The 24449-nt window shown below is 36.0% G+C and overlaps 1 protein-coding gene across 1 annotated transcript in view; it reads left to right on the forward strand.

Moving 5' to 3' along the window:
- The window catches only part of SYCP2L (synaptonemal complex protein 2 like), a 67718-nt gene that overhangs the window by 16868 nt on the left and 26401 nt on the right, over positions 1 to 24449 (forward strand). The window contains exons 13-23 of the mRNA XM_056823422.1: positions 420 to 512; positions 606 to 666; positions 2537 to 2685; positions 5838 to 5940; positions 8342 to 8436; positions 11561 to 11618; positions 11705 to 11789; positions 15142 to 15199; positions 18911 to 18972; positions 21073 to 21124; positions 22230 to 22285. Of these exons, the coding sequence (XP_056679400.1) occupies positions 420 to 512; positions 606 to 666; positions 2537 to 2685; positions 5838 to 5940; positions 8342 to 8436; positions 11561 to 11618; positions 11705 to 11789; positions 15142 to 15199; positions 18911 to 18972; positions 21073 to 21124; positions 22230 to 22285 (872 nt within the window). The remainder of the gene's footprint in view (positions 1 to 419; positions 513 to 605; positions 667 to 2536; positions 2686 to 5837; positions 5941 to 8341; positions 8437 to 11560; positions 11619 to 11704; positions 11790 to 15141; positions 15200 to 18910; positions 18973 to 21072; positions 21125 to 22229; positions 22286 to 24449) is intronic.

The following is a 24449-nucleotide window of genomic DNA, read 5'->3' on the forward strand; positions in this document are numbered from 1 at the left end:
CCAATGACATGTAAAACAAATTTTAATATTTCTTTTTTTTAAATTTGAACTCCAAATGTTTCTCTTTACTCCCTGCCCTCTTTGAGAAGACAAGCAATTTGCTATAGGTTACACATGTGCAGCCAATGTAAAATATATTTTTGTATTAGTCCAATCCCTACCACAATCAAAAAGAAAAAATCAGCATAATTCAATATCTGTATTCAGACTCCTTCACCATTCTGTATTGATGCCATATGAAAATGAAATACATTGTAATGTCTAGGGGAAGCAAGCAAAAAGGTCATCATGATATAAATTACTTATTACCTCAGTTTGACCTTAATTTCATTTTTAATGAAATAAGTATTTTCAGAAAAATTTGTTCTTGTGTTTTTTGAGAATATACATGTATTATAGAAATGGTCTTTATTTTTCAGCTGAAAAAACCACATGATGAAAACCTGGAGGAATTTTGGATTGATTTTAATATAGAAAGCAAGAGCATAACTTTCTATATAGATAATACTGAGGTAAAGATTTTTGAACTCCATCTATTTAGAACCAAATGCTTCCAGTTAATTTGGGTGAAAGTACATGTACATGTTTCCTTTATTTTTCTTAAGGGTCTCCTGTGGGATTCAGTAAGACTTCTAAAAGAAGCAATTGGAGGTTTCTATGTAAGAGGTAATAACTCAATCATAAACATGTCTTGAAGGAGATACTGAGTGCCTTGTTTACAGCCCCCATAAACCACTTCTCTCCTCTGAAGCTAATGGGAAATTGGAGGACCAATCATTATCACCCACAGAATCTGTACACAGCTTTTTAGACATTACCATGATTGCCATTATGAGAAATCGGATAAATTAGCCTGTACTTTAGCCCTAGAATTTGTTACAATCAATGTGCAGCTACTATAGGTGTTTATCTTTTCTACTATGGATTCTTGTTTTCCTTAAGGTCCAAGAGAGATGACAGACCAACTGTTGACTGTCGAAATAGCACTAGACCAAGAATTAGATCTAGGTTCTAATACCTGTTTCAGTACTGTCTAGCATACCTATTCTATGTTTCCTCATCTAGAGTCAGGAAGGCTTGAGTTCATAGCCAGCCTCAATCACTTATAGCTGTGTGACCCTGAGCAAATCCTTTAACCAAAAAGAAATAATTCTCTCATTGGGAATCTCCTGTATCTATTGCATCACAAGTCCAGTCCATGGGGGAAAACAAAACAAAACAAAAAAACAGATGAGTTTTTATGTGTGTTCCATCAATGTGGAAAATGTACTTTGATTAAAAATAGGTGTTCAAAATTGGTACCCTCCCCCCGACAGAGGTGATAGACTATTAAGAACAAGACACTCCTTTCCTTCCTTATTTTCTGTTGTTTTCTAAGCCAGAAAAGCTACAAGGCAGTTGAGGTTAAGCAGCTTGCCAAGGGTCACACAGTTAAGGAAGTACCTGAGGACAGTTTGAATCCAGGTCCTTCCAACTTCCAGAACCTGATGCCTTATCCACTCTGCTACCTACCTGCCCTATGAGATACTTTCCCATATATGCCCAATATGGAAATTTGTTTTTCTTAAATCTCTTGTAATCAATAAATATACTTCTTTCTTTTTTTTTTCAGATGAAGATGGAAAGAAAAAAGTTTAGTGGTTAAATTTTTTTTTAAATAGACAAATCAAATGAACACAGAGAACATAGGTGAAATTTGAGATCTCCTAATCAGGGCACTTGTAGAATAATTGCCAATTTTTTAGACTGGAATGGGGCCCTTAGGGGCCTTCTAGTCCAACCTCTTCATTTTACAGTGAGGAAATTTAATCCTTGTGAGATTGAAGGACTTGCCCAAGGTTCTTGGACTTCAAACCCACTATACCTAATATTAGAATTCTATTCAGAGTAGGAAGAAACAGTTACTAGGTCTTTCAAAAGCTGCTATTCTTTTGGGGTCATTGGTTGACTGAGGCAGAATTGGTGCCAGTGATAGTTGGGTCTTCCAAGTTGATTCCCTTCTGACCTCACCTGAGCAACCTGAGCTGGAGAGGGAATCTCAAAAGAAAATAGGAAGGTAGCAAAGATACAGTACACAATTTTTTCCTTAGTTTTGGAGGATTTGATTAATATTTGTTTAATGCCTACAAGAAACTGTTGCCTATCTAGCAATTTATAGAACCATAAAGCCTCAATTTCCACTCCTCTGCAATCAAGTAGCTCATAGATCACCTGATATTTAGTTTTAAAAAGGTCATTTTTTTAGTCAGAGACTGACAGACTACTTTGTTATGATGTCATAAAAAGGTGGGGGAGGGTTTCAATGATCTTTTCCAGTCAAAAGACAGACCACATGCTAAAGGTCAACTTTTAAAAATATCCCACCCTCCCCATATCAAATTTAGTGTCAGGTCTATGCAAGTACTTACCGTAGAAAATTTGGATAGGTAGCAATAATGAGCAAACATTCTAATTTGGCAACCTGAATTTACACAAAGAGTAAAGCAAATCTTGAAGTATACATGCTCTAAAATGTGTCCTCTTTTTCTTTTGATAGAAGCTGAAAAAAAGAAGGTACTTATCATATACCTGAAGAAATCTCTTCTTTTCAATAACAAAGAAGTGAAGAAAATAGAAATGCATTTTGATTTACAATCCAACATACTAAAGACTTGCATGAAAGTTTTTGGAAAAGACAAATACCTGGCAAGTTCATTTATTTTTAGGTTTTTCTCACTTAAAAACATTTCAGTATTCATGATTCTGCAAAGTTCTTGTCTGGCATTAAAATCTGTCTTCGTTGATATAAATGATAGAAAGGTTGAGATCTTTGGAAGTGGTGGCAATTTTGTTTACTCCTGGATAAATCTTGACTTTGAAATACAATATCACAAGTTATGTGGAGTCACTTCCCTGTTCCTCTTCCCACAAATTCAATTTTTCTCATTTCATGTTGAATACTAAGGATTGGCCTGCTTGCTTAGTTAGTCATTACCACTATTTGTTTCTATGAACTTCATTACTCTCCAGATATTCCATAGAAAAGAATCTAGATTTTGAACTTAATCCTTATTCTGAAATGAATACATAGTTTAGATTTTTTATATTTATAAGTCCTCTGAGGACAAGAGTTACCTTTTTTTTTCCTAACCCTTACCTTCTGTCTTGGAATAGATTTAAATCCAAGACACAATACCTGGAAGATTTAGGCAACTGGGGTTAAGTGATTTGCCTAAAGCCACACAGCTAGCCCAGATCTGGTCCTCCATATACCATGCTACCTAACTGTCCCTAAGAATTATCTTACTTTGTCTTAGGTCCCTAATGCTTAGTATTGTTCCACTCATAACAAATAATAAACAAAGTGAATTTGTTTAACACAACAAATTCTAATGAATTGGCTTTGAATTACTTTAAGGCTTTTTATTGCTGGTAAGTCATTTTTCAGACACAACTGACTTCTTGTGACTCCCTTTTGGGTTTTCTTGACAAAGATACAAGAATGATTTGCCATTTTCTTCAGCTCATTTTACAGAAGAGGAAACTAAGGCAAACAGGGTGAAGTGACTTACCCAGGGTCATACAACTAGTAAGTGTTTGAAGGTTTTCCTGACCCTGAGTCCAGTGGTTTTTCCACTGTACCAGCTAGCTGCTTATGAAACACTTTTGATAGGGCATGTTTGGGATGTTTGGGATGTTTGGGATGGCTTCCTTCCTCATCCCCTGCCCTGTTGAGTTCTTGAAGCCTTTCTTCAAGGCTCAGCTCAAGTGTCACCACTAGCTTGAAATCTTTTCAGATCCCTCTTTCCTCAAATTATCTTGTATTTATAAGATGTGTCCCCTATTTTAGAATAAACCCCTTGATGGCAGGAAAATGGCTCATTTTTGGTTTTGTATGCCCAGTGCCTGGCATGGTCCCTTGCATTTAATCAAGAAGCATTTATGAGCACCTACTATGTACCAGGGACTATGTGCTAAATGCTCAGGATTAAAAAAAAAGCAAGACAGACGCTGCCTTCAAGAAGCTTACAATGTAATGCTGGTGGAGGAGAGAATAAATAAATACAATAAACAAACTATAAAGGTTATATAGAAAACAAGAGAGAAGACACTAGAACTTAGAAATAATGGTAGACTTTTGATAAATATTTGTTAAATAGATATGATAAACTTCTCAAGAAACTTATATCATGGAAGAAAGGAAAGGTTCACAGAAATCTGGGGGTAAATGGAGAGCAGAATGTATAGAAGTACAGACAAAATATGGGAAATTTGAGGTGAAAGAATACTTTTGTTAGGGGAGGTCAGATAACTATAATTGGTAAACTAATGTTAATATAACACTTTAAGTTTGCAAAGGACTTTCTTCACAAGTAGACAGTCCATCTATTTCATAGGTAAGGAAACCGAGGCTCAGGTTAAGCAAATGGATTGACTAATGATCATACAGATACAAAGGGGCAGCTAGGTGGCACAGTGGACAGAGTGCAAAGTTCAGAGTCAAGAAGAGTTACATTTAAATCTTCTCAGACACTAGCTGTGTGACCCTGAGCAAATCACTTAAGTTTGTTCAGCCTCAGTTTCCTCATTTGTAAAATGGGGATAATAATAACATTGACTTACCAGGAAAGTTGTGAAGATCAAATGAGTTCTAATATGTGCAGTGCTTTGCAAAGTTTAAAGAGCTATGTAAATGCTATTATTGCTATTCTTTCTGAAGGTTTCCAGACTCTGGAACCTGGAAATCATATCTTCATCTTGATCTATTCTTCCTTTACCATTTTCTGGCTAGACCTAGAAATGAGATGTTTGGAATTTGGACTATGTGGGAAGCCATCACCCCTGCTATCTGACAGAGTTACAGTCTGGGGAAATGGGGACTGTAAGGCAGCCCCCAGAAAATGAGGCCCTTCTCGATCCCCCTCTGTGACTTCTCTCACTAATGGATGATTATTGTTCTCTTTCCAATACAAAAGAAATTATATGAGCAAAGACTTATAGAATAAACATATATCCCACCTAAATCCCCCCATATTATTACCCTAAAAGACTACATTCACAGAATTAAAACCTAAAGATCACTACCCATTACCCCCCTCCTTTCCCTCTCCACAGAGTTACATTACTCCCATTACAAGCCAGGCAAGCCAAGAACATCACCTTCAAGCCCAGGTCAACAGGACATATTTCGCTGGTTTATGTTACAATAGCCAGAGCAACATTCCCAAGTACCCACATGAAACACAAGAAAAATGTGACTTGGAAATTGAGGAAAACCCCAAATCTGGTCTGACTGTGATTGATTGTGAAAGCTGGCCAAAAGTAACAATGACCCTTCTAATTGGTCAACTCCTAGGTCAGGGAGAACTAACCTCTAGATCACCCTGTTTATTTCATTCATCTATAACAACAATGTTTTGTTGACTATTTCCTTTGGCTATACATCTGTTGTTAAGTTCTATGGAAACATATATGTAAAAAATTATGTGCCAAAGAACTATATACTCACTAAGCCTATATAATAAATGAACCTCCATGTCATGCAAAACACTATGTGATTCCTACGCATGTGGGACTGAACATTATTCAACTGGAATCATCACACCTGGACAGATTAAGTCTGGACCCTTAGAGAGACCACTGGATGGATCTCAAAAGGACTAGGAAAAGGAAGGAAGCCTGAAATGGAAGAAGGCTATTGAGTGGAGTGAGGTGCCAAAGGTAGTTTTCCCTACTCTTCAGTCTTGTGTGACTTGGAGTGGCTACTCCCTTTATGCTGTTTAGTATTTCTCTTACAAAAGAGAGTAGGGTAAAGAGAACTACTTTAAAAAAATAACTGGTTTTTGTTTGGTTTTTAGTCAAACCCTGATGAAACAAAAAAGGAAGAACCACCAGAAATGTCTGAGAGTTTTGAGGAAGAAGACACAGTAGAGATTCTCTCCTGCCATGAGGAAGAATCAGGTATATATGGAAATTAGAAGATAATCATATTACAAATTCACTAACATAATAAATGAGATGATCTTCAAGGACAGTAGGATGTTTTAGATTTTACTCCTAATCATTTACTCCTTAATCATTTACTAAACTCCCTCCATGATCATAACTAGATTCAGAATTCTCATAATACTAATCAACTTTTCAGAAATGTTTTAAGTTATTGATCTTCCAAAATTCATTAATTAGTCAATAATCTGAAATTCATGCATTTTTTTTCTTGGAAATATAACTGTTGCAATGGGAGTTTGGAAGCAGAGGGAGCTCTTGATAAACAAGTTTCAGTATGAGGGATGAACCCCTTACTCCCTATTTGCTAATTCAAATAAGAAGTGATATTTGAAAATCTAGGATTGACAATGTGAGGAGGTGGAAAAGGCACAAAATTTGGAAGCAATGGACATGAAAATGGATTTTGCTCCTCCATTTAATTATCTGGATGACTTTGCATGCAGTTTTTTTTTCTGGTCTGGCCTCAATTTCCTAATATATAAAAGGGATGGGTTGGACCAGATAATCTCTGAGGATAGGTCCAGCTCTAGATAATCTACAATCATTAATTCTCCTTTTCCCTACCTCCAACTCTATTTTCCCTTAGCCATAGGAGGATTAGCTATATTTTAAGGATCCCTGATTTCACTGATGTAAGGAATATATGTCCTGATTCTATATGCCACTCTTTAATAGACAGTCTCTGTGGATTGTTTTTATCAAAGAAAAAAATGTTCTCACCTAGTGCCCACTGTCCTGGTAATAAATTTTTGTGAATATTGAGCTCTGAAAATCAAAAAAGCTAAATATCATGGTAGGTTGATAGGCATAAAGTGTTACTGCTCCCAGGAATATTTGTGTTTTGATGATTTATCTTTATTTTAATCAAATGTTTATTAATGTCCTCCAAAAAACGCAGTCATTTCCTGACCTCCCTATCTCCAATAGAACTCTTCCTTTTAATGTAGTAGAGTTAGGCAAAGCAGAATAATACAGTGGTCAAGTATGACAATCAGTGGCATGTCTCATATCTATAGTCCACCCTCACTACTCTGCCTTCTTTGAAGGCACATTTATCAGAGATGCTTAAAAAATTTTAAAAACAAAGTTGTGAGCATTTTAACCTGAGACTGTTTTTTTCCCATTTTATGCTTAATTTTGTTGTTGCAGGATATTAAAAAATTCTGGGGTTTTTTTTTTTTCAGGAAAGAGGGGTTACTCAAAAGCCCCTGTACTTAACACCCCGCCCCACTCCAATTCCTGCATGGGACAGAGGAGAAGATAGTGAATGCTCCTCCAGTCTTAGCTGTGTAGGTGCAATTACTCCTCAGAACAGTTTTGTGTCAAATTCCATGTTTTCACATAGATAACTTAAAATTTAGCATCCTTAGGCACTTGTATTTAAAATTCTACATTTAGTTTCTTAGTTTTAAGTCTTTGACACAGGACTAGGTTATTATCTCTTACCAGAAGGTGGCACTGACCTCATGTTCTCCTACCATGCTTCAGTACAGAAGCATCAGAAGAATCCTTCAAAAGCAAGTCTCTAGGGAAACAAAGTAGAAATAAATGAAAAATTGTTGTGATGCAAAATTGTTCTTTGGTGCTCCCCACTGAATTTAGAGGGTAGGACCTGAGTTCAAAACTCATCTTTGACACTTGCTAGTCATGTGATTTTGGACAAGTGCAACAAGTCAAGTTAACAAACATTTAATAAGCACTTCCCATGTGCTAAGCATTGTGCTAAATGCTGGGGATACAAATATAAGGGAAAAGGAGCTTATGTTCCAATGAGAGGAGTCAAAGGGAAGGGGAATGGTAGGTACCCATGCAGGGAGATGAGAGTGAAAGCTGGAGAGAGAGAAGCAGAGTCCAGAGGGGAAGAAAGGGTGTCTGGTCTAAGCCTCATTTCAAAATGGAAGTTCTGGGAGAAACCATTGAGAGGAGACAACAGAAGCAGAAGGACCTTCCAGAGTAAAAAAACAATTGAGATATAGTGGTGTCCAGGAGACCTTTCTGGTCCTCAATTTCCTCATTTGTAAAATAAGGGGATTGAGTGAGCCTGGAATTCCTTCTAGTTCTAAATGTATGATCTCATGATTAATGAATTTATTTGTATGAGATATAAATTAGAAGGAAATAACTCTCCCAGTAATACTTTAACAAGGGACAAAATTTCAAACCAAAGGAGTGAATGATATATCTTCAGATATCATCAACCAGTTGAGAGAATTTTTTTGGACTAGGGTATACCTAAAATCATACTATATATGTAGCCGAATATTTGAAGCATCTTTTGATGCCAGTAGTCTAAAACTAAAAGATGACTGTTTCTAAAAAAGCTATTTACTTTTCCCTCAAATATTTTCCAAAGCACAAGAACCAGTGTGCCAGGAAGAATCTGTGAATGGTGCTAAAACTGATTCTCTTTATGAATCTTCTCAATTAGTTGAAAAGTCTGCAACAACAGTAAGTATGGAAGCTTTAGATATTCATTACCTGAAGTCTGTGTACTATTAGTCTGTTAAAAATGGGATTTGAATGGAAATTCTTAACCTGGGCTTTGCGCATAGATTTCAGGGAGGTCTCTGGATTTGGATGGGAAAAATTCTATCTTTATTTTCATCATACTTTAACTGAAATTTAGTATTTTCTTCAAGTATTTAAAATTATTATTCTAAGAAAAAGGGTCTGTAGGTTTTAACAGAATGCCAGAGATGGGGGGGGGGGGGGGATAGTGAGACAAATAAAATTAATCGCTGTGTTAGAGGGTGAAGATTGTGATAGATTTCCTTTCTTTTGGAATGAAATCTTTTAAAAATTAAATTAAAAAAAGTTAATGAGCATTTCTCTCTCTCCTACCCCTACCTCCAATGAAAAAAAAAAAAGAAAAACAAAAGCCTTATAACAAATATATGTAGTCAAGCAAAACAAACTCTCTTGTTGGCTAGGTGCAAAACTGCATGTTTCATTCTATATATTAAGTCCTTTACCTTTCTGTCAAGAGGTAGGCAACATTCTTCATCATTCGTCCTCTGGAATCATAGTTTGTCATTTCATTGAGTTCTTGTCTTTCATATTTCTTTGTTTTTACATTGTAAAAACATTGTATTTATGGTATAAATAGTCCTTCTATTCTAATAGTCCTGCTCCTTCACTCTGCATCAATACATGCAAGTCTTTCCAAATTTTTCTGCAAATGTCCCTTTTATCATTTCTTAAGGCATACTAGTAAACAATTCCATGAGACTGCCCCTTTAATGCTATTTGGATACTCATTTCCAGAGCAGCAATCATTTTTATCAGTAGCTGATTTTATCAAGCTGAAAGCAGAGATTACATACTTATAAAACTTTAAGCTTTCGCATTAGGAAAGCTAGCTAATATATTGTATAACAGCAGAATTAGAATACAGAGAAGATCTCAATAGACAAGAAAAATGAACCACATGTAAGAGGATGAAATGTAATAGGGACAAATGTGGAATTTTGCAGTAAAATGTAAAAAAGTTTAAAATAAGGACTTACATATATGCCCACAGGCAGGGCAGCTAGGTGAAGCAATGGATAGACTGTTGGGCCTTGGGATCAGGAAGACTCAACTTCCTGAATTCAAATCTGACCTCATACATACTAACTGTGTGACCTTGGGCTAGTCACTTAACCCTGTGTGCCTCTGTTTTTTCATTTGTAAAATGAGCTAGAAAAGGAAATGGCAATTCAAATGGGGTCATGAAGAGTCAGATGCAACTGAAAAATGACTTAACCACAACAAGAATATGTCTATATTAATAATGTGAAAAAATAAAATTTGATTCACGTTTACCTGGTAGTCAACAGTGTGACATAGCAGTTGTAAAAGCTCATTTAATCTTAAAAGTCATTTATATAAATAGAGTTTCCACCATATGAGAAGCTGCAGTTCTGTTACATTTTTTCCTGGTCAGACTATATTTAGAACATTATATCCAGAGTTTTTATGTCATTTCAAGAGGGACATTGATATGCTCATTAATGATATCCTCAAGTTATATGCTTGATATAGTTGGAGGGTAACCAGAATAATAGGGGGCTTTGAAACCATGCCATATGGGCATTAGTTGAAGAAGCTAGGAATTGTTTGCCCTGGAGAGGAAGAAAGCTTAGGGGTTGTGCAACAATTGTCTTAAAGATTTGAAGACAATTTGAAGATTTGAAGACAATTTGAAGATTTGAAGAGCTGTCATGTGAAAGAAGAATTAAACTTGTTTGAAGAGAGAGCAGAACTAGGGAAAGGGATACAAGTTAGGCTGATTTTTTTTTTCAAAAAGAGGAGTTGGACATTTCTAAGAATGGAAGGAGCTACTTCATGAAGCAATGTAGTTCCCTTCCTTCATCAGAAATGGTCATTCAAAGGGTGGATTGATATTTGAGATAATAGAAGATTTATGCTTCAAGAAGACACTGGGCAAGACCTCTGACATTCCTTACAGCTCTAGAATTCTGAGAATGTCTGTATTGGGAAATGTCTTCTGAAAGAGACAAGTAAGAACATTGATTTCTTTCCTAACATTACAGGTTTTTGCATCCAAAAATGCTACCTTGGTCAATTGCAGATGATGTTAGCATAGATTAATGGAATAGTACTGAACTTTAATTCAGCAGGACCTGAGTTAGAGCCCTAGCTGCAATGTGGATGGGTATGTGACTGTGGGCACCTCATTTAACTTCCTGAGATGCAGTTTTTTAATCTGTAAAATTAAGATCAGTAATCAACATGGGGCAGCTAGGCAGTTCAGTGAATAAGAGAGCCAGTCCTGGGGAAGGGGGAGGGTTTGGGTTCAAATGTAGCCTCAGGCAATTCCTAGCCATGAGACCCAGTCACCTACCCCTTACCATTTTTCTTCCTTGGAAACCTGTACTTAATATCTATTCTAAGATAGGAGGAGGTAAGGTGTTTTTTTTTTTAATCAATCAATATTTATTAACTACTATCTGGTAGACACTGATAGCTGTTGGCTAATAATACATATACTACCTATCAGGAATATTTTGTAGGGAAATAACTTTGTAAATCTTAAAGCACTATAGCAACATGAGTAGGTTTAATTGACTTCCTAAAGCATTCCCTTATGCATATCAAGATCATAGGAAATTCCTTCATAGATAAAATCATAAGCTAAGTCTGTTTAGCATTTCTTTGATTATCAGCATCAAGTAAATAAAAGAGAGAAATGTGAACTCACCATTGTCATAGATGTCCTTCCCAATGCAGTTTCCAAATAGAAGATGGTTTCCCAATAGTTGGTGAGGTTGTCCAGATGTTCCTATTTGTGAATAACATTGTGTTGATTGTATCAAACCTCAGAGTACCACAGTGTCTCCTCAATAAAATAAATTTCTTGGGGCCTGTTCAAAGGAAATTAATGAATAAAGCACAGACTACATCCTCCAAATTAAGCAGTTTCATTTATAAGATGGATTGGTGCTGTGGTCCAAAGACAGGATTTGTATCAATCCTCCTCCATTGCCTAACAGTAAGTGTTAATAAGTAATTTCTGTCTCAAATTATTTGACTCTACATATATAATTCTTAATGATTTTTTTTTCCACAGAAAAATGTTGTGAATAATACTTCAGCTAACCTCTTGGATCTGGAAGATCCAAATCAAGGTTAAGTATAATTGTTAACTGTAATTAGTAGGGTTTATGTGGTACATTTAAATGCTTAATTTTTTTAAAAAATTTTCTCCAAGTAGAAGTAATTGCTTCAAAATGGAACTCTTTAGATGGCCTGAAAGAAATGGATAAAATCCTGGTTCCTAAGTTAAATGAGGAGCCCAGGTAAGTGATTTCCAAAATACAAATGAAAATGAAAATGACGAATGCTAACAAAATGAATTTTTAAAAATACATTTAAAAATTAAAATGAATTTTTAAAAAAGCAAACAAATTAATGTGGTGTGGATACAAATACAAAAGAATATAAATCAAGGATACCAAAAGAAAAGAAAGATCTATGCTCTCAGGGAGCTCACATTCTGATTAGGGGAGGTATGGTTGACCCAAAGGTGTAACTGCAGAGTGAATGTCTAGACCTAGACACTTTGAGGTGCACTGGCACAGCAGATAGTAATGTCTGAAGATCTAGGGTACATAATGGCCTGGTGACCTGGAGGTTGCAGTGGGATGGTAAAGCCCCATAGTCTGCCATCTTACCAGAAGGATTCTAGTTGCTGACTTCCCAGTCACCTAAGTGATATTAGTGTCTATAGTTGGTTTGTCATTGCTAATGTGATGACTATACATATATATATAATAAAATGTCAATGTTTGAGGTTCCCTTTTTTCTTTTATTAAATGAAAATTCTTTCTTACCTGATAGCTTAAGGAGAATATTCCCCTGTAGCTAGATATCACCATTGGCTTATGATATCATTTGGGATGAAGAGAGCCTTCTTCTGTATACCTCCTATGGTACCTGAAATTGTACCATTATATTGTTGCCAGGAGTGCCTATAGATATTTATTAGATAGATAATGCATCAATCCTCTAAATGCAAGGAATCGTGTGAATGTGCTTTACCAAATAATCCAGCATGGCCTGAGAGACTGGGGCACAAGGCTGGTGAGTAAAAAAAATTAGTTTAGACTATATATATATATATTTTTAATATATATAGTATATTTATTATATATATATTTTATATATACACACATATATACATACACATATATACATATATATATATATATATACATATATATATATGTAAAGTAGTCTCAGGCAGGATGCTATGCTAAAAGGGCTTGTGTAACCTGGAGGCAGCAAAAGCCCAATAGATAAAAGGAAATTAGGAGTCCCATTTTATTATGTGGTTCATTTTGTATACACTGAAGCAAAAAGTGGCAATTTTTCATTGGCCTGTGGTTCACTTTCTTCACTGACACAGATCCTGAATCTTCTATTCAGTGAATGATCATCTCCATGAATTGCTACAGACAAAATGATACCACTTAATAATATACCACAAAGAAACTGTGAACTGATCCAACCATTTTGGAGGGCAATTTGGAATTATGCCCAGAGGACTATAAAACTGTCTATATTTGTAGACCCAGCAATAATAGCACTATTGCTGGGTCTGTTTCCCAAGGAGATCAGAGAAAAAAGGAAAAGAACCTTTATGTTATAAAATATTTATAGCAGTTCTCTTCATGGTGGCAAAGAACTAGAAACCAAGGGGATGTCTACCAACTGGGGAATGACTGAACAAATTATAGCATGTGATTGTGATATAATACTACCATGCTGTAAGAAATGAGTGGATTCATTTCTTTAAAACTTGGAAAGAACTATATGAAATGAAGAGTGAAGTGAGTAAAACCAAGAGAACATTATATACAGCTTAAGGTTTAATATCTGAAGAATAACTTGTGAATGTTCAATTCCAGACAATGAACAGAGGAATGGAAACACCAAAGATATAATTTATATATTTTGCTGGATGATACCTACTGTGATATGTGGAGGAAGTGGCTGAATAATTAATTATAAATAATATACCATAAGTCAAATTTTATGCACTGACACATTTCTCCATACAGATGAAAATTTAAAATCATTCCAGAGAAGGTGGGGTAATGAGAAAAAAAGTTGAAGACAAACCTCTCACTTTAGCATTTGTCTCTGGGGTTCACCCCCAGTTAATTAAAAAATCAGCTGGGGACTAACTCCAGACAAGGCCAAGACAATGGAATCTTAATATAATTTCATTTTAGGGCCACTTTCTTCTTTGGGAAATAGGTACTTACCTCACAAGATACTCAACATTTCAAATGATCACTTTGTGTTCATATTTCACACATTATTTGGGAGGCATCTTCTCTTTGAGTAGGGTAGTACTCAAAACTGTTACCTCCCAGGGAAAATGTGGAATAACAAAAAGAGTATTAGATCTGAAGCAGACCTAAGGTCTTGCCTGAGATACGTGCTAATGGTGTGACCATAGATGGGCAAGTTACTTAAATTCTCTAGGCCTCAATTTTATGTATAAAATAGATAGGAATATTTGTAATGCTTATTTCCCAGAATTAAGATTTATCAAGAGAATATATATCTGAATATATATACACATGTGCATATACAAGGCACTTTAATAGCTTAAAACTATATTAAGACTTTTGTGGTGTATAGGGAGGTACAGCTAAGTGGCTCAGTGGCCTAGGCCCGGGAGGTCCTGGGTTCAAATTTGGTCTCAGACACTTCCTAGCTAGGTGACACTGGGCAAGTCACATGTAACCCAATTGCTTCCTCTTACTGCTCTTCTGCCTTAGAACCAATAGATGATATTGATTCTAAGACATGAGATAAGAGTTATTTAAAAATAGGACTTTGGTGATACCCTGTATATAAATATATTTATATGTGTGCATAAAACTTTGTTGTTTGGCTGTTTTTCAGTTATGTCCAACTCTTTGTGAGCCTATTTGGGATTTTCTCAGTAAAGATATTGCAGTGGTTTGCTATTTCCTTCTCCAGCTCATTTTTACAGATGAGGAAACTGAGGCAAATAGGACTAAGTGATTTGCTCAGGGTCACAAAGCTAATAAGTGTCTGAGGCCAAATTTGAGCTCGGGAAGATGAGTCTTTCTAATTCCAGGCTTGGTCCTTTATCCACTGAGCCACCTAGTTGTTCATATAAAACTCAAACACAACTTTATTTTTTCAGAATTACCATCATATCATTTAACTAAAAAGCATCTTTTAAGCACTTAATATGTGCCAGATGCCCTGCTAGAGCCTAGGGATACACAGTCCAAGGCAAAAAGGGAAAAGCACCAGCTTTCAAGGAACTTAGAAAGAATTACTGAACTTTGAATTGGGAGACTTGGGATTGAAAACTGCCTGTGCCATGCCAACTAGGTGACCCTGGGCAATTCACTTGCCCTCCCAAAGCCTCAATTTCTTTATCTGCAGAAAAAGCATAATATATACATTTCTGATATTTCAGAGTTGTTGTGAGGAAAGTGCTTTGCTAACCCTAAAGTGCTCTATAAATGTGAATTTAATATTAGCAATTCATCCCATTTTCTTGGGCATAGATTGGTTATTCAAATCTTTTAATAGCTTTAAATAATTATAAGATCATAAAATGTTGATTTATGATTTTTTCTCTTTTTTCATTTATGCTAGCTGTAGCAATTCTTTTGTGTCTTTGACTCCTCAAACATTCCAGGAGGATCTGTTGAAGGTAGGTGAAAGGGAGCAAATGCACTTGAGAGCCTTCTCAGGTGTAAGTGCTTCATGTAAAAAACAAAAACAAACTCCTTAAAAATAAATCTTTCACTCTACCACATTAATTAGGAATGAACCATTTTCTTAAAGAAGAATCTTGGACTTATGGCCAGAAAGAACTCTAGAAGTCATTTAATAGACACCATGGTATAAGCAGGTAGAGAGGTGAACCTAGAGTCAAGTAAACAATTTATCCCACTTCTTATAGGTTATGTAAACACGAGCAAGTCATTTAATTTCTTTGAGCCTCTCTTCATCTTTAAAATTCTTATAATAATTCCCTTAATACTTGACTCAGAGTTGTTATGAAGCTCAAGGTAAAATAAAATAAAAAAAAATAGCCCAAGCTAAGTGACTTTAGCACAATAGGTAGTGTTTTAGTCTCATAAGCTGAAGGTTCAGGGTTCCATCCTGGAAAAGAGGGTGTGATACAATGGGAGAGACTTCTGGAGATAAGAAGAGTCGCTTGGTTTGGGCTTGGCCCCACCTGACAGCGATTGTCTTTTACCTTGGGGTCCCTTATTCAGTCTGAAACTGCTAGCCTGAGATTCCCTTCAGGGTAGATTCTCACAGGAACAGGGAACAAGAACAAACTTTGGAGTCTCCAATTTATAAGCTAATCCTAAAACTTGGGGTTCATCAGATCTTACTAAGTTACAAATTTGGGGTTTCTGGATTCCATGTTGACAAAAGTAATGGTGGTGGTGAAGGATATTATTAAATTTACTCTTAATCCTAATCTTGAATATTATTTATAACAGTCTCGACAACTATTCATCCAGCCTTTTCTTGAAGCTTTCTAGTGTCAAAAGTTACTGCTACTGAGAGTATTGATTGCACCTTTGGAAAAGTCTAAACACTTGATCAGGAACCCTTCATCAATTGGACCTACCATTCTACTTGAAGAAAATTAAAACTGAGTGGTTCATTCACATTTACATAGTTGTAGATATTGTGTATATTTTTTTCCTATTTCTGCTAACTTCACTTTGCATCAGTCCATATAAATCTTTCTGTGCTCATCTATATTCCACATATTTATTGTTTCTTACAACACAGTCAATATTCACATAAAATGATTTGTCTAGTCAATCCCCAGTTGATAGACATCTACTTTGTTTCCAGTTCTTTGCTACTAAAAAATTGTCCCTATAAGGTTTTCGTGTGTATTTGTTTGTCTCTGTCTCTCTCTATATTTCCCCCTTTCTCTCCGTCTCCTCTCCGTCTCCTCTCCGTCTCCTCTCCGTCTCCTCTCCGTCTCCTCTCCGTCTCCTCTCCGTCTCCTCTCCGTCTCCTCTCCGTCTCCTCTCCGTCTCCTCTCCGTCTCCTCTCCGTCTCCTCTCCGTCTCCTCTCCGTCTCCTCTCCGTCTCCGTTTCTGTCTTTCTCTATATACCTTTATCTCCGTAACCAATGTGATCAATAGAGAGACAACTTATTGGGCCGGATGGCAAAATACAAGAGGGGAAGTAATGCATAACATCTGGAATGATAGGTTGGGAATACTTTCAAAAGCTAAATTGAAGAGTTTATATTTGATCACAAAACTAATAGGAAACCGAAACCAGTGAAATTGGGTAGAGGCATGTCATTGGTCGTGATCCCTTTGGCAGCAGTGTGGAGGATGGTCTGAACTGGAAAGAAACTTAGGGCAGAGAGACCGATTAGGAGACACAGAAATCTACATGAGACATGAAGAGGGCTTGACCTAACGCAGTAGCCATGTGAGAAGAGAGATGGGTCTAATGAGAGATGTTGTGGTAGTAACTGTAAAATGTGGCCATTTATTGCATATTACTTTTGAATGTTCTAATTTGCTTGCAATTTTTGCTCCTTCTTCCTAGTCTTTGACTACTTTCCCAGCTAATTTACTCAGTGAAGCCTTCCCAGATCTCTCTAGTCAAGAAGATCTCTCTCTTCCCTGTAGCACTTTATACTCCTGTTTAGAGATCCCCTAGTGCTAGTAAGATCCAGTCTTAGAGTATCAAAGGTTCAGAGGTAGCTATGGGTGTCTTAGTAAGAACAAGTTTATTGACACCTTTCCTCCTAAGCTTTAGGATTAGTGACACAGTGAGGCAATCAAGGTAGCCAGTATCTCTTATTAAATGTCAGTTTCAATTACCTTTTCAGTAATCCAAGGCATTTCCCTTGGCTACTATCCTTTAGTCTTTCTTTGTTAGGTTTAAAATCTTTGGCTAGTCTTAGTTAAGTAGATTTCTGGGCTTAATGGAAAAGGCAAAGGAGCAACAACCTACCAGGCAGAACTTTGATTTAGCTTTAGTTTAAGGTGAGAGGAGGTGGTGCTGATGGGGATTTGCCATTCCCTTAGTCACTCTAGAAATAATAAAAGCTAACACTTCAAAAGAGAACTTTACATACTTTATCTCAGTTCCTCACAATAGCTCTAAGGGAGGGAATGCAAATATCTCCCCCATATTATTAATGAGGAAACTGAAGTTCCAAGAAGTTGCTACTTTGCTCAACATGATATTAGCAGGCAGGACTGAGGGGAAAACTCAGGCTGTCAGACTATTGGGATGGATCAGATATATTATTACCTCCATGCCTGGCTAGGTGGGATTCAGACCAGCAGTAGAGAAGGGGGAAATAGTTGAAAGGTAAGGAATCAAACATTTTATGTACTTAATGTGGTCTAAATTATATTGATCAGTTGTTTGTCATGCCCTGTTCTTGGTGAGCCCATTTGGGGTTTTCTTGGCAAATATCCTAGAGTGGTTTGACATTTACTTCCACTCATTTTATAGATGAGGAAACTGAGGCAAACAGGGTTAAGTGACTAGCCCAGGGTCCCACATATAGTAAGTGTCTGAGGTCAGATTTGAACTCAGGACTATGAATCTCCCTAACTCTAAGCCCTGTGCTCTGTCCACTGTGCCACCTGGATGCCCCTACATTATGCAAACTGTTCCAACCATTTTAAGGTAGTTTTAAGCTTTCCTACACTAAAACTTTTGGGACACTTTGAAGTTTTAAGCAACTAAAGCTTAAAACTGCACTGAAACTTTTGGGACATTTTATATTATACTTAGTTATATGCAAGTTACATCCTATTCTAGATTATAATTATTTGTGTGCTTGTTATATCCTGTGCTAGATTTTTATAATCATCTTGAAGGATCTTGGTACTCTCATTTCAGTGATTAGTATGGGGTCTACACAGTAGGCAGTTAACACATACTTAAATGAGTTAACTTTGATATCCATATCCTCTAATCATTTTAAATTATTTCTTACTATTTAAGTTCTGGCTTTATTCTGTATGACACATTCTTTCTGTATTTTATTTTATTTTTTTCATTTTATTCGCTACAATTACATTAATTAGACATCCTGCATACAATTCTGCTGCAATTCATGATTCTTTTTTAAACCCTTACCTTCTGTCTTGGGGTCAATACTGTGTATTGGCTCCAAGGCAGAAGAGTGGTAAGGGCTAGGCAATGGGGGTCAAGTGACTTGCCCAGGGTCACACAGCTGGGAAGTGTCTGAGGCCATATTTGAACCTAGGACCTCCTGTCTCAGGCTTGATTCTCAATCCACTGAGCTACCCAGCTGCCCCCCAATTCATGATTTCTATACTGATTCTTTTTCATCAAATAATAATTACAATGTGGTTTTGGGCTTTACTCTAAAACTAACTTCTTTCAGGTTGATGGCTTTGAGAAGGGAAGAAAAGGAACAATTTCAAGCAAGAACATTTCTGAAACAAAGTAAGAAGCCCTTTTTGTTTATATTAGCATTAAGCCAGAGCCTTAATTAATGCCACATTTCTGCTTTTAAAATATATTTTTTTCACAACCTCTTCTTAAAAAGGAACAAAGAGAAATTTCTGTGTGGCCAGAAAAGAATATAGAGAACAACTTATCATATTAGATAGTGATGCCCTTAAAGGTACAACTGTCAAAGAGGATTGGGCATAGTAGAAAAATGCAGACTCTGGTTTTGCACTAATGATGTTGTACCAATAAGATAACCCTAACAGTTATTATAGAAGCCATTCCCTTGGCCCTTCACAGATCTTGCATTTGATTTCTGTCCTAGAGGACAGTAAAGGGCCTGAAAAGGAAATGCTTCCCCCTGCTGTTTATCACCCTAAATACTTATACCTGGTCACTATTCAGACTAGTTTAGACTAATGAGTCATGCCACTATTCTGAATATGGTGATAGTCTAATTTTTTAATCGTTGATTTAGCAGCAAAGGAATGATCTTTGCAAAACAACCTAATATCTTATAACTTAGGGAAAAAGCAGTATTGGATATGAAAATTCTTGTTCCATACCACTGCAGAAATAGGTGACATGTTAAGTTAATTTGTTCTTCAATCTCTCCTTAAAATCATGAAAGAATAGACAAAGTTAATTAACTGTAGTCACTTAAGTAACCAGCTCTGGCTGGGGTTTTGCCTTACCCTATCCTATTTTCTATCTATTTACCTTCTTTCTAACTGATACAAGTATATATCACTGTATATAACATGAGGTTGTTTTTTTTTTAAATATGGATACTAAATATTTAAAATGTCAAAACATAATATGTAAGGGAATCTTTTGAGAAATCTTTGAAAATTATTACACCTTCCCTTTAAAAAATCTATTTGTAAATTTAGATGGTTATTATAGGCTATCTCTTCTTTTCTATCCTAGTCACATATGAACCTTGTCATGAAATAGATGATAACAGCATCCCTCTGGGAGAATATCATCCAATGATATAATTTGGGAGTGGATCCTCATTCAAGGATTTGAATGTTAGAAACTATAGCAAAGATATATAGCAAACATAGACCAGCGATTTAAACTAGTAAAATTATGCCAAGTCCAGTAAAAGGGTCATAAACTTATAGAAATAGTAACTCGTATTTAAATAGTTTTAATAATAGATTGTAAAGCAAAAATTGCTTCCCATATTGACTTACAAAACCACAAATTAACATTATCTAAATTGCTTTGTATTTTTATTTATTTTGTTTGAACATTTTCCAATTTTCCTTGGATCACTCCCACCCCCCACTCAGGGGTGCCAAATAGCAAATTTGGCACCTCTGCTGCAAAGTATATGCATGGTGCCATAAAATGTGGCTATCTTATGTTTGTTTAAAAATTAAAATGCAAGATTGAATTAAATGTAATAGATCATTTGCCCTTTTAGACTCTAGAGATCCTTTTGGGGATTTGAATGTCTAAGAATCCTACAAAAAGCTCTCTAGGGAAGTTTGAGATTGATTTATTTTTCCTGTATCAATAAGTGGCATTCAAATAATTTTCTTGACCTGAGAATTGGTTATTATCCTTCAAAAAGATCCTTCAATTCATAGCTTTCTCCACTAGATGGTAGACTAGTGCAACCATCTTATGCAGTAGTTCTCAATTTTTGTTCATTGCAGAGACTATGGGAAAACTCGGCCCACTAGACTCCAGACTCCCTCCTTCACATGCAATTTCCAGGATGCTTAGATGAAATTTTGCACACACCCAAGAGAATCACTGGTTTAATGATCTACTAAAGATTTCAAAAATTGTAAAATAGGTCTATGATTAAACTTTGCAAGATTTTTAAACCACAGGATTTCAAGTGAGATGCCCCAATACCATGTTTATTCAGAAACTTTAAATTGGCTATGGAGCTTTATTCATATAGTAGTTCTTTGATACTTTTGTTTTTAAATATGTGTGTATATATACTTTCCAACTGGATTTCTCATTGTTCCCTAAATGCTCCCATTAATATCCTCATCAAGTACATAATTGTTGTGAATTTGTCCTTGCATATCCTGCATTTTGCACATTTTAATAAACTTGCTTTTTCAGAGAGAATCCTTATGACTTTGAAAACTCTTCCGATACTGTGTACTCTCAAGTGGTAAGCTGACACAAAAGAGCATTCTGTATTTTGTTCTGTGTTTTCAAGCTCTATGCAAATTTGAAACCATTTTCTAAGAACTTACCTGTGCATTCAGCATTCAGGTTAATTATATCACTAGATATTGTCATTTCCTTAAGGCATCTTAATTGGAATATTTTAAATTTCTTCTAGTTATGTGTTCTTCTAACTCCCATTATTGCAGGAGAATTTGTTAAGAGCCTAATCATCCACAGATTAATGAACTAAATATTTTTGGCATTAATCTTAACTATCAGGAAAACAATCAGAGCTAAACTGAACATTTTCAAAATGTTCCATTAGTGTTTTTTTCTATTCAAGATTATTCTAGCTACAAAGCACCAAAAACACTAGCTTAAATTGTTGCAATACAAGGCCATTAGGAAAAATGTCTTCAGCATAAGAATGCTCTTGGACTTTCCATCTCCAAGATAAGTTTTGGTTGATACTTTTTCCGTGATTTAGGAAACTCAGTAAAGAGATTGAGAACTTTTCCAGAATTTAAGAGATTTGCTTGCTGTATGGAGAGTTTCAATGGCTTTCCCAGGATCAGGTAGCAGGTAGTTGGCAGAGGCATGATTAGAGTCCAGGTCTGTTTGACCCCAGGGCAAACTGTCCTTCCATTATGCCATGTTACCAGGAAGAATAATTTTACTTATTTATATCCCAAGAGTAAACTTGATTTTGTTAAATTGCTTTCTATGGAATGGAGAAAAAGCAAAGCTCCTACCTCATGGGCTACTACTTATCTCTACCCCCCAGCAAAAAGTGACATCATAGTCCTTTTTTCCTCTGCTAGAATGAAAGATCTGAGTCCAAAAAGCTGCCAGTGCTCAATATTACTGTATTCTTTTAAGATCATACACTTTTCAATTTCCTTTTAGGTGCTATAGATGACTGCAATTATATGTGAAATGGTTTTGCTGTTTAAAGTCTCTTTTAAAGTATGTTAGAATTTATTGCTCTTAAATTTATTTACAATTTAGGAAAGTCAGTAAAAGTAATGACAGTTCCATAAAATAGGGAAGTGATATCAAACTGCTTTTGAAGACTGAAATGTGATTTACCTTGGCTTGTGTTCTAGGTTGTTGAAGCAAAGCAGAGGATGTTAAGCCACAAAATGTCATCCTTGAAAAAGAGGTGTGTTGTAGGTGACTACTAGAGTCCATTAGAATACTAACAAGTGTGTTGTAGGTGATTTACTAAAATAATACAATGTTAGAGCTAGAAATAATTTTAGAAAATTTCATTTTACAGTTGAGGAAAGAAAAGTCAAGAGGTGAACTGACTTTCTAGAAGTAATCTGCCTTTGACAGTTTAAGCCCTATTAAACCACTTTTTAATTTTAAAAACAAAAAGGAGCCTCGACATTCAAAGGTCCATATTCACAGTCCTGTTTGTGTTTTCACAGTGGGTAGATTTCTTTAATTTTTCAGATGATCTTTGTGGGTTGGGTACTCCCTCATGGTAGATTACAATCCCTCCTTTCTTGAGAAAAAATCTCTAGCAGCTTCTGTGGCAAAAACTGTCATTCACTTGGTGACTGCCCTTTCAGTGATAAGCTTCTTTGAACTAGAACACTGAACTGCACTCCAGAAAGATCTGATTTCAATTCTGACTTCAAATGCTTGCAAGTCACTTGAACCCTCATTTTCCTCAGTTTCTTCATCTGTAAAATGGGGATAATGATAGCACCCACCTCCCTAGGTTATTGTGAGGATCAAATGGGATAATTATAAAATATTTAGTACAGTGCCTGTCACATACACACTATATAAACATTAACTATTATTATTATTAACTACAACTAACTAGCTACTCAGAAGTTGAATGCTCCTCAATGCTGTGCATATTCTGAAACCTTTCCTAGTTTGCTAGGATTTGCCACAACTTGGACTTAATTCACATAGCCTTCAAGTGCCATGGGTCAATTTTATGATATGATAAAGGTCAGGTTAGAACCAAAAGGAGGGCCGTCCTGTTAGGACAGGATGTAGTACTGGAATCATTTGAAGAAACAAGGTACTGCACTTCTCATCTGCCTTTATTTAACCAGTCTGATTGCCAGCATGATCTTCCTTTATCCACTTAAAGTATCATAAGACAGCATGGTATAGTGAAAAGAACAGTGCATTTAGATTGAGATAACCTGAGTTCAAATCCTGCCTCTGTCATTTACCTATGTGACTTTGGACAAGTCCTTTAACTCTCTAATCCTCCATTCCCTCATTTGTAAAATAGCTGTAAGACCTCTTTCAGCTTTGACTCTACAATCTAAATATATAAACAAATCAAGTGGGATTATAGGGCAGGGATTCAAACTGAAATCGATGAAAATTCACCTGTTTCTTAGAAATTTAATGGAATTAGAGATTCTAATCACAAATACTTTAATCTTTCCATTTTAGTTCCAGAATTTTTCTTTTGAGAGGAAATCTTCCATTTCAGTAAATATCATATTCTTTATTTCTCAGTCACTCAATCACAGAATTTGAGAGTTGGAAGGGATCTATCTGTCTATCCATTGATGAAAGGAATTCCCACCATAACATACTCCAGAAGAGGTCAGGCACAAAGACCTCCAAGAAGAGGGAACTCTTCACCACTTGAGGCAGCCTCTCCTACTTCAGAACAGACCTAAACGATAGGAAGATTTTCTTGACAATGTAGCCTCCAGATTTAAAGTGACCCCATGGGCATGGGTGAAAATGTGAGCTGTTGTCCACTATCTAAGTTAAAACAATCAGCATTGCTACTGCTACTTTTCCCCTTTGACTTTTAACTTTGATTGGATTTATTAAATCGGGCAAACTAGACACATTATCCTTAAATGGAACTTTTAATTTTTTCAAAAACACTTTTGCCTATTTGACTTTGATCATCATTTATGGGGTTGGTGGGTCACTAAAATCTCCCTTCTGTGCCTGGTTAAGAAGGAAAGGTAGTGGAATGAGTTGCTTGCAGTCACATATTGGCATTAGCAGGTCTAGACCTCAATTTGACTCCCAGCCCAGATTCTTTACTCTGGTCCCTGTTTATACTTGGAAAGGTGAGAATAACAAGAATCAAGTTCAGAATGAGACGTAAGCAAGGCATTGTTGATACTCCTCTGTTAAGTCAATTACTAAAAACAAAACAATTGTCCCAGTTTCATATAAATCGCCTTTTGGTATAGAACATTTTAAGGTCAGAATATGTGTATAGTTTGTCTTATTTCCAGGTGAGGCTAACCTTTTGGCAGGCAGATTACGCCTCAATATGTCACTTCTTGAGTGCCCCAAAGGCCAACTCCAAATATTTTCCA

The sequence above is a fragment of the Monodelphis domestica genome, chromosome 3 (assembly GCF_027887165.1).
Source record: "Monodelphis domestica isolate mMonDom1 chromosome 3, mMonDom1.pri, whole genome shotgun sequence".
Lineage (NCBI taxonomy): Eukaryota > Metazoa > Chordata > Mammalia > Didelphimorphia > Didelphidae > Monodelphis > Monodelphis domestica.